This window comes from Heterocephalus glaber, unplaced genomic scaffold (genome assembly GCF_053883595.1).
Source record: "Heterocephalus glaber isolate CG9 unplaced genomic scaffold, H.glaber_assembly_v1.0 deba00001461, whole genome shotgun sequence".
Classification (NCBI taxonomy): Eukaryota; Metazoa; Chordata; class Mammalia; order Rodentia; family Bathyergidae; genus Heterocephalus; species Heterocephalus glaber.
In genome coordinates this window covers 24,635,481-24,651,741 of record NW_028258308.1, presented here as the reverse complement: position 1 = coordinate 24,651,741, position 16,261 = coordinate 24,635,481, and the positions used below count along the sequence as shown (strand labels likewise).

Sequence of the window (16,261 nt, the reverse complement as noted above, 5' to 3'; positions counted from 1 at the left end):
ACCTGTTAGAGTGGTGACTTCAGGTGATTGTTAAAAATGAGCTTTTGTGTAAAAAGACTAGAAAAATGTAAGGTTAAGGGAGAGATTTTGTTAAGACAGGAGGTAGTAAAGCATATTTGTGTTGCTATTCATACTTCCATTTTAATCTTTTAAATTTGAGCTGCTTCTATTAGTTAATTGAAAATGTTCTAATAACTACATCTATTTTCTAAAAGTTAGTTTTAACTTGTAACTGAAGTGATCTAGTAAACTCTAAGCTTATTGAGCACATGGATAGAATCTTACCATTTTATTGTCAACAGTATTAGTACAGTTAATAGAATGGCTTTCAAAAAATACAGTTAAGCAGAAAAGCAGAATGTGGCAATAAAGTTATCCTTACAGTTCATTCATTAGCACTATTTTCTTATTTTTGCTATTCTTCATTATCAAATTGCTTATATGTGGTAAAGATGTGTCTGTGTCAGAGTTAATCTGGAAATTGTTAAAGATAGAAAAGTTACTGTGTGTAAGCAATAAAAGTATTCTTCCAAAGGAGAGTTTGAATTTGAAAATTTTAAAAAAGAGAAAATTTGGATTAAAAAAGAAAAAGAGGGCTGGAGATTTAGCTCAGTGGTGCCATGCCTGCCTTACAAGCGCAAGGTCCTGAGTTCAATCCCCAGTACTAGAAAAAAGAAAAGAAAAAGACTAGAGCAATTCAAAATATCTGAAAACCAAATCACTCTAGAAAGAATTATGTAGTTGTTCTTTGCTAATTAAAGGTGAGGAGAGTGCATATTTTATCTACTATAAAGCCATATTTTAATATCTACTATTTTGGATTATAGGCATATTGGTGACTGTGTTAGTTACTTTTCTCTCATTGCTGAGACATAATACCCAACACTCAAAGTTAAAGGGAAAAGAGTTTATTTAGCTCACAGTTTATAGAGGTTTCAGTTCATAGTCAGCTGGCTTCAAGGCAGAGTGGCACATGGCAGAGGAGGGTCACAGAGTAGAGACAGTTCGTGATGCCCACATAGTAGCAAAAGCAACAAGGAAACCTTAGCAACAGCATCTTTCTGCCCCTTTTATCTTATCCAGACTACCAGGACTAGGGCAGTGCCAAACCAATCAGTGGACTGGTTCAGTGATCACACGCCCTTAGTCCCAGCATCACACACTCTAGATTCAGGTACCTCTGAAAAAGCCATCTGTGACTGCATGAGTCTTTGGGGGGACATCTAGACCCAAACCATAACAGTGACTAAAAATTGAACTAGCTTTATATTAACAGCAGTTTTCTGGACTGTTGCTTCTTAATAGAATTTTTGACAATAAACTCTTTGTGTATAACTACTGCGTATTTCTTATTGTTTTGTTTAGCTCACCTAACCTTTTATTAGTGTCTTCTGAACACTCCTGAATCATGTCCATTCTTACTTCCCTTATCTGTTTAGTTTTCTGTGATCCCACTGAGTACATCTTGTCTTTGATCTGTTTTCTAACCTTTTCTGTTATCCTTTCAAGTAATTAAGGGGTGTAGCTTAGGCAGTTCTGCCCCTCAGTGCCCCCTAGTTGGCTTTGAAGGAATCAGGAGTTTGGGGAGGCATTTTGTTTATTTGTCTTTTCATGTTTCTATTGTTTTTGTTTGTTTTGTTTTATGCTGAGGTTTGTGGATGCTTATAGTGTAAAGATTTTGTTGGTAGTATAGAGATCTCTTTAGTTGCTTTTCAGTGGTGTACTTTGGGAATGCCTAACCTTTGCCTCAGCCCCAAGATCTGACCACCTTGGTTGATTTGGGAGGGAAGGATGCAGTATAATTAGCCCTCAAACCAAGTTCTCTGGGAATGAGTGTTGGTTTACAGAGAAATTAGCAAAAATTATGCAACCCTAGCAATATCAAACAATCAGCTACAGTAGTATCATCCAAGACAAATTTGATGTTAACATAAGAATCAATTATATACCACACTTAACTCTAAAGAAGAAATCCCCAATTATGGAGTAAGTATAAAACAACCCAGGTATTGACTTAACATCTAGTATATACTAAATATGACAGCTATATCTCCACTAATACTAGAAAAGAATTCAACAATAATTTTACAGAGTTAACTATCAAAAGATTAACAAAGCTTTATGGTTACACTATTAAAGATATAGGCTTTGGGAATGGGAGAATGGAAGAGGAAAAATTTTGAAACCTTAAACTATATGATATGAGGAAGAGAAGTGGCACAAAGAATCCTACTGGGAACTAGAAGAATGTTTATAGAATTAGGTAAAGGTAAGAGAAAAGCTGATAGGAAATAGAAGGTAAAAAAAGAGGGAGAAAAATCAAGAAATTATATAAGGAGCAAAACAGAAAAATTAAAGGGTAAAAAATTTAGAGGGAAGAGGAAAAATTAAGGAAAGAAAAAAGAAGCAAGAAAAAGAGATTAAAAAACAAGGAAGAAGGACAAAGAAAAATTCTTCAAGCCCTGGTAAACTGGTGAAGCAGAGAGGAGGAAAGAAAGAAAAACTAAACTAAAAACAATGCATCTGCTGACACAAAGCAAAAAACCGTAACAATGACCAAAAAAACCAAAACCAAAAAATTCTCTGTGATTTTGAACATATGATTTTCTTCTAGGATCTACCATTTGGTGGCAGTATCTAAGTCAAGACATGTTCCTGCTCATGCTGGCAGATAAAAAAAAAGGCAGACTCCAGATCTGTGCTGGATGCAGGCACCAGCAGGCAGGAGGATTAGGGCAAGGATGCCAATGCCAGTGATTTTCAAATCTAGAAAAATTCAGGCCAAGCCTGGCCTCTGGCTGTGTGGGCAGAGCCTACATCCTTTAGTTTAAATGTTTCAGGGGGTCTCTTTTCACCCTGACAAGAGCTCCCTGACCACAGCTGTCTACTGTGGCTGCCTCTCATCAGTCACTGTGGGAACTTAACACTGGGAGTCTGAAATTGAAGCCATCCCATGGCTGCTCTGAGTCTTGGGTTCAAACAACCCTTCCCCGAAATAGTGTCTGACCAAGCCCTCTCTCCAAGGATATGGTGGGAGCTTGAAATGGAGTCACTCACAACCTGTTGCCTGTCAAAGAACTGATATGGGAGCAGAATCCCATGCTTTCCCTGCAGCTCAGAGCACCCACCAATTTCACTGCCACGTTTCTCCCTAAGACCCTCTAGGGTCACCAGCTTTCACTTGGTCTCTGTAGATTCAGTCTCCCTTTCCTGCATACCACAAGCCAGGAGCTGGGGAGAAAGTGCAGATTGTCCCTTCCCTCCATGTTGTGTTCTGTCTCTTCAATATTTCTGTAGGTTTTAATTTTCCTGTGAGAGCCTTCCTGGTTCCCAGGGATATCTATCTATCTATCTATCTATCTATCTATCTATCTATCTATCTATCTATCTAATCTATCTCTCTCCCCAAGTCCCTCCCTCCCCCTCCCCTCCCACCTCTGTCTCTGTCTCTGTCTCTCTGTCTGTCTCTCTCTCTTCTCCAAATTGTTATTTTTCAGTGTCTGAATTCCAAATCTTGGAGAACCTGCGTTGTTATTTATATTGCTTACTACTCCTCCATTTTCTTGGAAGTCTTCATCCCCAGTTTCTAGACCTTCTGGGCTTTTATTTCATTATGTAAATGTTATTAGAATTATTTACTGTAAGTATGTATCCAAGTATTACTTGTTCAATTTAAAAAATATAGCTTCTGTGGATTTTGAACTACATTTATGGAAAAACAAGCCACAAATGGCAAAACTGGCTTTTAAAAAGGTATCTTTGAATTCATATTCCGCTAATAGAGCAGTGTTCATGGTCAAAAAGATTATCAGCTTACATTAACTGTGCTTGCCTTCTTAAATGTCATTGGGATTCATGGTTTTAACTTCTGACATCTAGAATCGGAGATTAGCAAATACATTTTCTTTTAAGCACCAGGACCTCTGGCATGGACACTGAGGGTCACTCATACATAAATGCACAAATGGAGTCAAATTGCTTTTCCTTTTCTTTAGGTGAGCTCTTCTAAGTGATAGGAGGTTTTGACCCTAGGAAGAGTTACAGTCAAGTTTGGGGCATGATGAGACAGAAACATCGGGCCTTAGAGAGAAATGGAAACACATGGTGGGAGTTGAGATATAGAAAATAAATTTACCTTGAGTCATGGATTAACCACTTCAGAGATTCTGTGAGAAAATGAATTCTGACTAACCTCTGACTTGTAAGCAAACTTCAGGACAGGCCAGCTGTAAGTCAAAGATCATGGTCCCTGCCTAACCCATCCTGGAGAACAGAAACATTAAAGGGAATTGAGAACCTTAGGAGACTTCTAAAAATGCCATGTCAAAGTTGGTAGGAGATCTGGAAATTATATATTATTTAGGCAAAAGGAGAACATTTAGTGGGCAGAGGGAGACAGTAACTTTCAGTGTGTGAGGTCTTTTGTATTTTATCTATTGTGACAGATTGGAAGCCTAGATATCACAGGTAGAAACTGCAAAGAGATGAATTTTAGCATGTTGTATAAATGAATTTTTTTTAAATTCTTAGAGCAAGCCAGTGTACAACAGGCAATGCTCCAGAGCTGGGGGCTCCTGCTGGCTCTAGGAACTAATATTCATTAGCTTTCTTGAGAAGGAGGCTGGTAGGTCAGGTGATCCAAAAATCTCTCACTATGATCTAATTCCAGGACTCCTTAAGGCAGTAAAATTCCATTCCAGGACTAAGGATTGCAATTCTGCACCCCTTTAAAAAGCAGAGTAGGAACATAAGTACATAAAGACAGACTTTTCCTTGGTACAACTGAGGTAGGCCAAAACTTTCAAAGACTTTACTATAACACAGGAGGGCCATATGGATAGCAAAACAAATAGACAATACCAAAAGTAAAAACAAAGTAGTCTGGATTGCTTGCCTCAGCTCTTGTAGCCCTTGTCCTAATTCACCTGCCACCTTCACATTTCTACTACAGCACCCAAGGGGTCCTGTAAGTTGCCCAAGCCCCTCGATGTACAAATAGGGAGCAATTAGACCCACTGGGCATGAGAATTCGTATTGTTAGAAATTTGAAGAGTATGTGCTGTGAACTCAGCATTTTGTTCCTTGTGGAGAGCTTACCAGGTGGTTAATTTATAAAGAAAAATAAATGTTTCTGGAAATGTAACGGCCCAGAGAACATTGCTTTTATGTGAACTCTGTAGTTGCGGGGAAAACAATAATCCAGCTGATATTGGGCTGAGACCCAGCAGGTGCACAAGTGAAGAGCGCTGCTCTGCTGTGGGAGCCAGGGCTGAAGCGTGGGCAGAGTGGTGGCTGACTGCAGCCACCAGTCTCCCTTCCCACTCTGTCTCCACACAGCACTCACCTCTCTCAGTAAAGTTGGACAAATTTTTAATGAATGTTGGTTTGAAGAGAAGCCGAATCATAACCTATTTAAATACCTTATGTCTCTGTCAGACCCTGTGTTTGCCATAAGCTTCATATAACCTATTTCCTCTTTTTTTTCTATTTCTGTAGTGTCCATGGAAAACATTGGTGAACAAGGTAAAATATGTTATTGTTGCAGATATAAAATGTTAAATTAGTTTGAAAAAAGTTTTATCCATTAAGATTTGGCTGAGATGAATAAATTATTCTGTAAGAATATGGAAATAAGATGTGGTAAATAATGTCTCATTTCTCTAAATTTACAGATTGAATTCTGTCAGACTTGACAGAGTACTCTACACTGAAGTGGCCATAATTGTACCAAAGATTCTCTTTTTTTTTCTTTTTCTTTTTTTTTTTGGTACTGGGGATCGAACTCGGGTCCTTGCACTTGCGCAGCAGGAGGCGAAACCACTGAGCTAAATCCCCGGCGCCCAAAGATTCTCTTTTAAAGTAAAGAGATGTCAGCATCTCTTGTCCCAACTCACAGAGTCACCTTCATAATGTATGAAAACTGCCATTGGCCTTAATCATCTCATACTAACTTGGGGGCCTTACTGAATAATAAAAATATTTAATGATTCTATAAATAGAAATATACTATTCTTTAGAAAATCAGAAATTGTTCTTACCAGGTACAGTAGTTTCAAAATGCCAAGCATGCTGTATTCTACATTAGCATATTTTATTCAACTAAATCTTACAGCATTAGGTTGTATACTAATGTATCATTTAGAATGAATTATTATCACTATATACAAATTAATATCTTAAGTTTGTGTAATATTTTATAACATCACATAAATAATGTTTACATATATTACCTTGAAAAAATATCCAGAATCCTTTTCTTAACAACTGTCTTGCATGATAAATAAGGCATTTGAACTCCCACTGGAGGAAATCTCTCCTTAACCAGATGGTCCCTATTTAAATATGTTCTCATTACAACAATGGGGACCATCAGCAACAACTATAGTTAAGGAAATCAGCAAACAAATTCTCAGATAGGAACTACTTTTGCTATCTCTGTGAGTAAAGCAAAGTTTTTAAAACCTGAAAGTTTTATTAACATTTATTTCTTGCTGTTTACTCTTTAAAATTGCAGGAATAACTGCCTTATTTTTACAATTTAGGAAAGATCCCTGTTAGCTATTTTGCCAGTGGACGTACCCGTCTACAGATAGGAGGGTTCTATTCATGGCTGTAAAATAGATCTAATTATGCATTTAGTGATTAAAAAATACTCTTGGCTTTATGTTTATATTCAATGAATTGTACTATTCCAGTGTGATGTAAATGAATTTTTATAACTTATTATAATAGATAATTTCAATATTTTAGAATGAGCAGATCCTTTCTAAACACCATGATTTGTGTACATATTTGCATATTACAATGATAACGATGTTCCTTTCATTTTAGTTGTGTGCCTGATGGCCTATCATCTGCTTTTTGCAATGTTTGTCTGGTCGTACTGGAAAACTATCTTTACATTACCAGTGAATCCTTCAAAAGAAGTAAGTTAAAAACATTAGCAAAGTTATCGTAAAGATAGAAATCAGTAATACTGATGACTGAGGAATGAATCTTCTTCTTTTCACTAGTGTTGTAAACTTATTAAGCATATTACTTTTTTGGATTTAAAGAAGTACTATGTCTGCTAATAAATACTTGGATTTTCACTTAATATGAGTTTTCACTTAATATGAGTTTGCGGCAGATAATCATTGTATTTCAAATATTAAATTTGTTATGCATTCTACTTGTGCTTTAGAGTCATGTCAGGAGGAATGAATAGATAGAGCTGGAAGGTACAAACAATTCTATTAAAATTATTGTACTAAAGGTGTCAGCCACTAGAAACAATAACAAATAGCCTAACTCATCTTCTGTCCATTCAAAAGCTCTATAGTTAGTTGACAGCTTCCAGGTAAATAGACTCCATGTATCTTACTGTTCTGCCATGTGTAGCCTCTATTCTGAAGGTCATCTCTTGGCCTAATGTGGCAGCTCAGTTTGAGAAAGCATGTATACATTCTAGCTAACAGGCCAGAGAAGCTAGGGAAGAGAAGTAAATGCCCTTCCCTTTAAGAACTTTCTGGAAGTTATTGATGCTTTTTTCACTTATATTTAGAACTTAATCATATGGCCGCATGTATTCACATGGAAGCTAGTAGTAGAGTCTTTATTCTCCATGGTCTGGGTAACCACTACAGCAGAAGAGGAGTGTGGTGACCAGGGGACAGCTAGCAATCTATACCACAGAATGTTTCCGATAGAGGGGTGTGATTAAATTAAATTTGTGTTTTGAAAGATCATTTGATTTATTTCTTGGTCTTTTGTCTGATTAAATGTTCTTAGAGCAAAGGACTGTGTCTTATACATTTTTACATCCTTCACACTAGCCCAATATGTTTGTTAAATCGAAATAAACTTTGCTACCAGTAATAACAGTATAGTTTTTGTAAGCCAAATTTTTTTTTAAAAAGACATCATTGCAGATTGTTTCCTGAAGTAATAGGTTGAAATGCGGCTATGGTCAAACAAGCCAATAATTATCCTATTTAACCTGGAAAAGGATATTAAAAACAAAACCACAGATATTTGAACAGAATTAATGGTATGCCTAGACTAAAATGTCTTTTCCTCGTCTACTCTCTACTTAATTTTTCTTTCCTTCTCTCTTTTTTCCTCTCTCTTACAAGATTTGCTTCTTTTCTATAATCTTTTAACTGTATTCTAACCTTAGTTGTAGGTTTGAAAGAAAATGCTGACTGCTACTACAGGTAATTTTACCCATTCCTGTGGTCCATCTATAGCTTCTGTACTGGTAACTCCCAAACCTGTTTCGGGGTCTGAACTCTCCTCAGAGTTTCTCTTACGTATCTCTCTGCTAAACATAATTCTTTGATCATTCCATTGACACCTTAAATATAAAACCTTGAAAACAGAAGCCATCACCTTATTCTTTCCTAAACAGTTGACTCATCACCTTCTTATATCAGGTAATATCACTGCCATTCCCCTCACCCCTCAAGCATGGCAGCCATACTTAACTTCTCCCTCTTCCTCACTCTCCCCAGCATCCAAGCCCTACTGCTGTTTTCACCTTTAAATGTTTTTTGGGGTTTTTTTTTTTTTTGGTGGCGGGGATTGAACTCAGGACCTTGTGCTTGCAAGGCAGGTGGTAGAACCACTGAGCTAAATCCCCAGCCCCTAAATGCTTCTTTTTAAAATTCTTACTCTTTTTTTAAATCACTGGCTTAATTCAGAGTCTCAGTCATCTCCCTTGTCCATCCTTTGTCTGAGATGTTAAACTCTTCGTGATTCCATTTAAGGGTTTGCCTATTATATTGGTCAGATTTCCATTGCTGGGAACAATCTCTGACATCTGCAATTAAAGGATGAGAAGGTTATTTTGTTGTTGGTGGTGGTGGTGGTGGTGATGTGTGTGTATTTGTGTGTGTGTGTGTGTGTGTGTGTGTGTGTTTAGGCTTACAGTTTCAGAGGTTTAGGCCCTTGGTTAGCCAGCTCCAAAGCATAAACATGGCAAAAAGGCATGGCAGAGGAAAGCTGCTCCACTCACGGCAGGTGGGAATCAGCAGAAAGAGCATAAGAGGGCCAGGGACCAGATAAGTTCCCAAGGCCACACACCCATCAGCCACTTCCTCCAACTAGGCCCTGCCTCCTGATAACACATTCGGCTATGAACTCATCACTTGGCTAACCCATTGGTTAGGTTAGTGGCCTCACAGTCCAGGCAGCTCTTTAGGAGCTTTTTTAACTCCCAGGTTGACAATTAAGATTAACTGGCACACTTACATTCCCTTCCCAGAACCCTGCAAAAATTCATTCACTCTGACACCGGAGTGTTTCATCTAAAAAGAAATTTAACACTGAATGTATTGCTTGTGTCTGTTCAATGATTCCACATAATTCCACAGGGTAAAGTAAAGTCTCCCTTAGTTAGCAAAAGTCTCTCCTATCTAAATTTTTGACTTCCCACTTTATACTCTAATAGTTCTTACTTTCATGTACTTTCCTATGTACATGATGGCAGTATTTTCTTTCTAGAATAGTCATATCTTTTTTCTCATTGAAATAATTCTTGAATTCATCCATACTAGCCACTATTCCTTAGTCTTCTTTGCTGGCTCCTTATTATCTCCTGGACCTCTAAAGCACTGAATTTCAATTTCTAGACATCTTTTCATATCTGCATTTATTCCATTGATTATGATATTTAATTGTGTGGCTATGTATCATCCCATTGTGATAGCTGTCAAATTAACACAATATTAGTCTGATCTCTCTCAAACTCCAAACTCAATGACAGCTACTTATTTGATATCTGATAAGAATTTCCAGTTCAACATATTGGAAAACAAAGTTCTGGTTTCTTCGCCACTTTCCCAATCTTCCTATTCCTAAAGTTTTCCCATCTCAATAATGACAATTCCATCTTCCAGGTATCCAGGCCAAAAACCTTGGAGTTACCCTTGGCTGCTCTTTCTCTCTGACATCAGATCCAGTTCATCAGTGATTCGACAGGGCAGGCCCTTCGAATGTGTTCACAGTGTGAGCTCCTGCTTGTAGCCACTGCGCCCACCCTGAGCCAAGCCCCCATCATCCCCCACTCATACACTTGCAGTAGCCTCTTAACAGGGTTCTTTGCGAAAGAAATCTTTGCCTCCATCCGTGAATTTTGAACATGGTGGTCAGAATTATCCTTTCAAAAGACAAGACAGATCAGACTGTATTCTCAGAACTTTCCTGTAATAGCTGAGCTTGCTCAGAGTAAAAGCTAGTTCTTTATGGTGGTCACCTCTCGGGCAGTTGAGTCACATTAGTTTCCTTGCTATTCCATCACCATGCTAAGCATGTCTCTCCTTCAGAAATCTTAACCCTACCATTTCTCCTTCACCAGGAATGCTCTTGCCACAGATAACTTTATGGCCAACCTCTTCACTTTCTTTTTTGGGGTGGTGGGGGGAGTTACCAGGGATCAAACATGGGACCTTACGCTTGCGAGGCAGGTGGCAGAACCACTGAGCTAAATCCCCAGCCCCATCTCTTCACTTTCTTTAGATAGTAATTTATCTTTGAGGATTTTTGTGACTGCTCCCTATAGAATAGCAGACTTTCTGCCCCTGGCCAGGACAAACTTCCTACATTTTACCATATTGTATTTGTCTCCGTAGCATTTACCCTCCTGTAACTCACTCTATTCATTTATTACTTGTTTTTGTATCACCACTAAAATATAAGTTCTGAACTTTATTCTCTTTGGTCACTACATTTCCAGTGCACAGAGCAGTATCTGACCTATAAAAGATATTCAATAAATATTTGTTAAATGACTGATAGGAAGTAGGGAAGAAGTTCTGTATAGAGACATGTGTTTTATGTTTATAGCTTTGTCAGGAAGTTGAGGTTAGCTCTAATTTTCCCCTAAAATTACACATGAGATCATCAGCTAAGAATGAAAAGGGGGATAGGTTTATTGAAGTTTGGGGATGAAGGTCTGAAATAGTGGCTGGAAAAAGTGGAAAGTAAAATGATACCAAAACACAAAAGAAATAGTAAGAAGGTGCAGTCAAGATTGATGACAGTAAGTTCATAACTTTACCAGATTATGTTAGGTAATTTTTCTACCCAAGACATATACCTTACTCAGTTCAGACAATTGTGTGAGATAAAAATTATTTATTACCATTTTACAGACAGAGCTTTGGTCAAACATTAAGTAATTATCCCAAGGTACCCAGTGCTAATGTGTGGCAGAACCAAGATTCCAACCCAGATCCATTTGGCCATTAAAATCACACTGTTCTCACTCCACGTGCTCTGGTACAGAGAGCAGATACTGGGCCGGGGATTTAGCTCAGTGGCACCATGCCTACCTCGCAAGCGCAAAATCCTGAGTTTCATTCCCGGTTCCCAAACAAAAAAACAAAAATAAAATGGATAGTACAGACAGCAGATACCACAATGGAGAATAGGTAGAGTAGACAGCACAACATTGACTGGAACATGAAGAAAAAAATAGAGAAATTTCTATTTATATGGCATTTTTAAATGCATGTATGTTTAAAATTTTGATACATAAGGTAGACAATATGTTAGACAATATGTGTATTAATAAATAAGTACTCATATATTAATGGTGCAGTCCACATTATTTTTTTATGGAGAGTGGTACAGAATGAAAAGACTTTGGAGACTACCATTAGGAAGAAAGAGCCCTTGCTTGATGGTTAAAAATCTTAGGTTTTGGGCCGGGGATTTAGCTCAGTGGCACTGCACCTGCCTTGAAAGTGCAAGGTCCTGCGTTTGATTGCAGGTACCACACATAGAAAAAAACAAAAAACAAAAATAAAACAACTTAGGTTCTTCCATTGAAATGTAATCTTGGGATACTCTGTCAATTTCGTTAGCAGTCAGATGCTCCTCACTTGTAAAATGAGGATCCTAGGCTTAAATTGACAATAAAGCATTCTCATATGCTAAACAGTTTTGAAAACTCGAGTTAAAAAAGTAAGAGTAAAGGTAACAGAAAAGCTAAAAAATTAGAAGTACAAGTAACGTAAGAAAAATATTGTTAATATTTTCTGGTCCCTACTGAAAGAATGTAACAAGTCTGGGCACTGTGAATTAAAATTTGCCTTTTTCATAATAAGATTGTTACATTGATCATAGTTTTTCAGTTATAAAATTTTCTCTCAACAGTAAGGTCATATAACCACATTGAATTATATTTTCAAAATGGAAATGAGGCAAAAAGGAAAGGAAAAATTTTCCATACCACTAATTCAGTCACTTTACATTTTGCATTGTTTCTAGCTATTTTTGTATAGAATGTACCTGTTACAATTTTTTACATAATAGTCCATCATTGGCTTATTACCATTTTTAATAACAGCATATTTTCAGTGAAATATTTAATAAATACTTAATCACATCCATCTTGGATTTTTAGGCTGATCTCATCTTTTCATATACATAATGCTATCATTAGCTCTTTCATATATATGAACTTTACCCATATTTTAGATTATTACCATAATATAAATTCTCAGAAGTAGAATTACTAGATCAAGGAAATTTAAGTCATTTGCCAAATTATTTCCCAAAAGTATTGTAGTTATTTCCAACATTACAAGTCTTATGAGATCCTTGGCATTGCATGTTGGCATTAAGAAAACTTTTTGTTGCCAGAAAGTTTTGTTTTAATAGGCAAAAATGTTTTATGATTTAATTTGTGCATTTAAAGGTATTAGTGAGGTTGTATTATTGCCCTAAGCAAAAAACAGCTAGCAAACAAGGAAATACAATTCTGTGAATATTCTTTTTTATTATATCTTAGTTTTCTTTTCCTAATTTGTAGTGTTCTTTTAAAATTATACTCTCCTCAGGGCCAGGGATTTAACTCAGTGGCACTGCATCTGCCTTGCAAGCACAAGGTCCTGAGTTCAATCCCCGATACTGGGGGGTGGAGGGGAATATTGCATATAATTATAATTATATAATATAATTAATGATATATTAATTATAATATATTGATTAATAATACAATATAATAATTATATTATAATTATATATAATATAGTATATATATTCTCCTTAACTTGAAAACTATGCATGAGCTGAAATCCAAGATCTTGATTTCTGATAACATTTCCAGTACAGGAAGGCAGGCTCCTTGAAGAAATCACTCATTTTAGGACTATGGCAGGAAGTATTTGAGATGAGACTGGAACATTTTGTAGTGCAGAAAATAGGGAGTATCCAGAGAAAATTGATGATGATATATCAAAGGACGCAGTCAACTAAAAGAACTCCCAGAGGTAAAGTTAGAATAATTTGAGCAACAAAAATAATATTAGATTATAACCCAGAACATAAGATAGATATCAATGAGACTACTGATATAAAGAGTTGAACAAATTAATAGTTGGAGATATTAGAAAAAATCTATCTTGTCAAGAATTCCAAATAATTTATGTAAATAATTTGCCCTCAATGAGGCGAGGAATAAGTTCCCATTCTTTAATGAGGAGCTGCATATAGTAAATTCCTTCCAAAGAATACAGGATGGGGAAGGAAAAATAAGGATTAATTTTAAGATGGAAAAACCTGAAACTTCCCCAGCCAGATGACAGAGGCTAACCTCAACAGTAGTAAGTCATGTTGATGAAGTATACCATTTATATAATGTGATGGGTATGGGACTTTACCTGACCTTCCTCCCTAAAACCTTTAATCCCAAACTAATCATGAGAAAAATCTTCAGACAAATTGCATTGCATGGTCACCCTACAAAATACCTGAATGGCATTACTCAAAACTATTAAGGTAAAAACAAAACAAACTGGGTATGGTGGCACATGCCTGCAATCTCAGCACTCTGGGAGGCTGAGGTAGGAGAATCACAAGTTTGAGCCCCAGCCTGGGCAACTTAGCAAGACCTTGTCTCAAAAATAAAATATTTTAAAAGGGCTGGAGATGTAGCTCAGTGCAAAGGCCTGGGGTGCAATCTCCAGTATAAAGAAAAAAAAAGGGGAAATCTGAGAAACTTTTTTAGCTAAACTGAATCTAAGGAGCTATGGTAAGTAAAAGTATAGGAAGAGTATATTGTTTTCTCAGTGTTTCTATAAACCTAAAGTGTTCTTCAAAAAATAAAACTTTAAAAAAATAGATAAAACTTATTTAACCAAAAAACAAAAATAGCAGTGTCAACAAGCACTGCCAGAAAGAAAAAAGAAGCAGCAGCAGCAGCACTGCCATCTCTCCTGTCAGTGGGAGGTCAGCTATGTTAGCAGTTCTGTAGAAAGAGTGTGAGAATAGCATTGTAGACAAAGGATCAGCATGACCAAAGTTGCTTTCTCTGAAACAACCCTGCTTTTATTGACTATTACAGCGTTACCACGTCCTTTGGTGTTATGGCTGTCATACCAAATATTTCCAAGCAAAATACCCAGTTTCATTAAGGGCATTTGAGCACATGTACGCACCCATGTGTAGTGTGTGTGTGTGTGTGTGTTCATTACTTTTTTAAAGTTAATAGCACTTTCAATTTTTAATTTTAAAGTAATGTCATCTACAGGTACATAATGTCCAACCTAGAACTTTCAAGTGAGAAAGAAAATCTGATAAATCTTCTGCTAAACCAGTGGTTGCAGGTGATAGATCAGCAAACAATGTGAATTTTCCTCAGTTCTGAATTCTGTTAAGATCTGAAGGGTGACAGTATTTTCATAGTATTAAAGTTGTTTTTCAGAGTAACTTTGAAAATAGTGGAATGAATCCTATCACTCCAGTATCCAATTGTTTGTGAGATAATTTTCCACTTGTTAGAAGTGTGGTTACCAACCTTTTCTCTGATCCAAGACATTTAGATCTGCCTCTTCTCCTGCCCAGCCTGTAGGATCAGGCAGCCAGGCACTTTTTTAGGTTTTTCCTTGCACCGCTGCCCAAAGGCACACAAACTCTTATTTACATGTTTTAGCAATCAAAATAATATGTAAACATACTTCTTTTTTACTTAACTGAAGATTTAAAATAGCAAACTCTGGAGAGCAACTGATTGAAAGGCCACACTTAACCTTCCTAAAATGGGCCTTCATTTGTTATTTGTACAGCGTTCACTTGAAAAATGACTATTTGAAGTGTAATTTGGAACACTTAAATGCTGTGAACTTAACAGGAGGACCACTTAACCTAGAGAATAGTTTTTCAAGTATTTTAGAAACTTATGAGGGACTTAACTAATATATTTACTAATTTAATGCTAGTAAATTTGATATACTTATTTAGAAAAATTCATGCTGTATACATTTTATGTTTGGAGAAAATTTTTTTAAATTTTCTTTTACTTTAATGGGTCTAATTTTTTTTTTAGACAGGGTCTTGCTGTGTAGTTCAGGTTGGCCTTGAACTCACTGTATACTCCAGGCCAGCCTTGAGCTCACAGCAATCCTCCTGCCTCAGCCTCCTGAGTGCTGGGATTACAGGTTTGTGCCACCATGCCAGGCAGGGTCTGAAATTCTAGATTAAACAGAAGGTCGTGTATACAGGAACATTGTGATAATTTAAAAATTATTTACACTTGAAAGTTGGAGGGTTTTTTCTGTCTTTTAATAGCCTCAGTAGAATTGTCAACTTTTAAACAAAGGTTTTTATTTTTCTGAAGGAAAAGATTTAGGTTTGGATATCATGATTTAATTTTCACTAAATTGTTCTTTCTTTAATTAACAAATTTAGATCACCCTTAAAAAATCTTTTTAAAAAACTATAAACTATTTCCTATATACAAATATGCATATGGGCTGGGGATTTAGCTCAGTGGTTCTGCTGCCTGCCTCGCAAGCTCAAAGACCTGAGTTCAATCCCTGGTACCAAAAAAGAAAAAAAAAAGTATCCCAAATATGCATATAACATGTAATTTAAAGAATAAAATAAGAACAATCACTCACCCAATATATAAAACATTGTTTATGTTTTTCATGTCTCATAAGTACTTCCCAACTGTATTTCCCTGTATTCTTCCAGAAGTAATGACAATTCTGCATTTTATGTTATTTCCTTTTATTTTATAGTTGTGTCATTTACACAGGTATCTCTAAATAAAAATACATAGATTGTTTAACTTTCTGGTTTTGAAATTCTATAGGAATGAAGTTATTTTATATATGTTCTGTACAATGATTTGCTATTATTTTCAACAATGCATTGAGGTTTGATTCTTTGTTTTACACAAGTACGGTTCATTAGCTGTAAGTGACAGTAGTATTTTTGAATATATTCTACTGCAGTATCTTTATCCATTATCCTATTGATGGCCATTGACTTG

General features: G+C 36.4%; 1 protein-coding gene across 1 annotated transcript in view; it reads left to right on the top strand.

The window, feature by feature from the left end:
* Zdhhc2 (zDHHC palmitoyltransferase 2) overlaps positions 1 to 16,261 on the top strand; it is a 73,268-nt gene that overhangs the window by 30,920 nt on the left and 26,087 nt on the right. The window contains exons 2-3 of the mRNA XM_004853088.4: positions 5,497 to 5,523; positions 6,832 to 6,926. Of these exons, the coding sequence (XP_004853145.1) occupies positions 5,497 to 5,523; positions 6,832 to 6,926 (122 nt within the window). The remainder of the gene's footprint in view (positions 1 to 5,496; positions 5,524 to 6,831; positions 6,927 to 16,261) is intronic.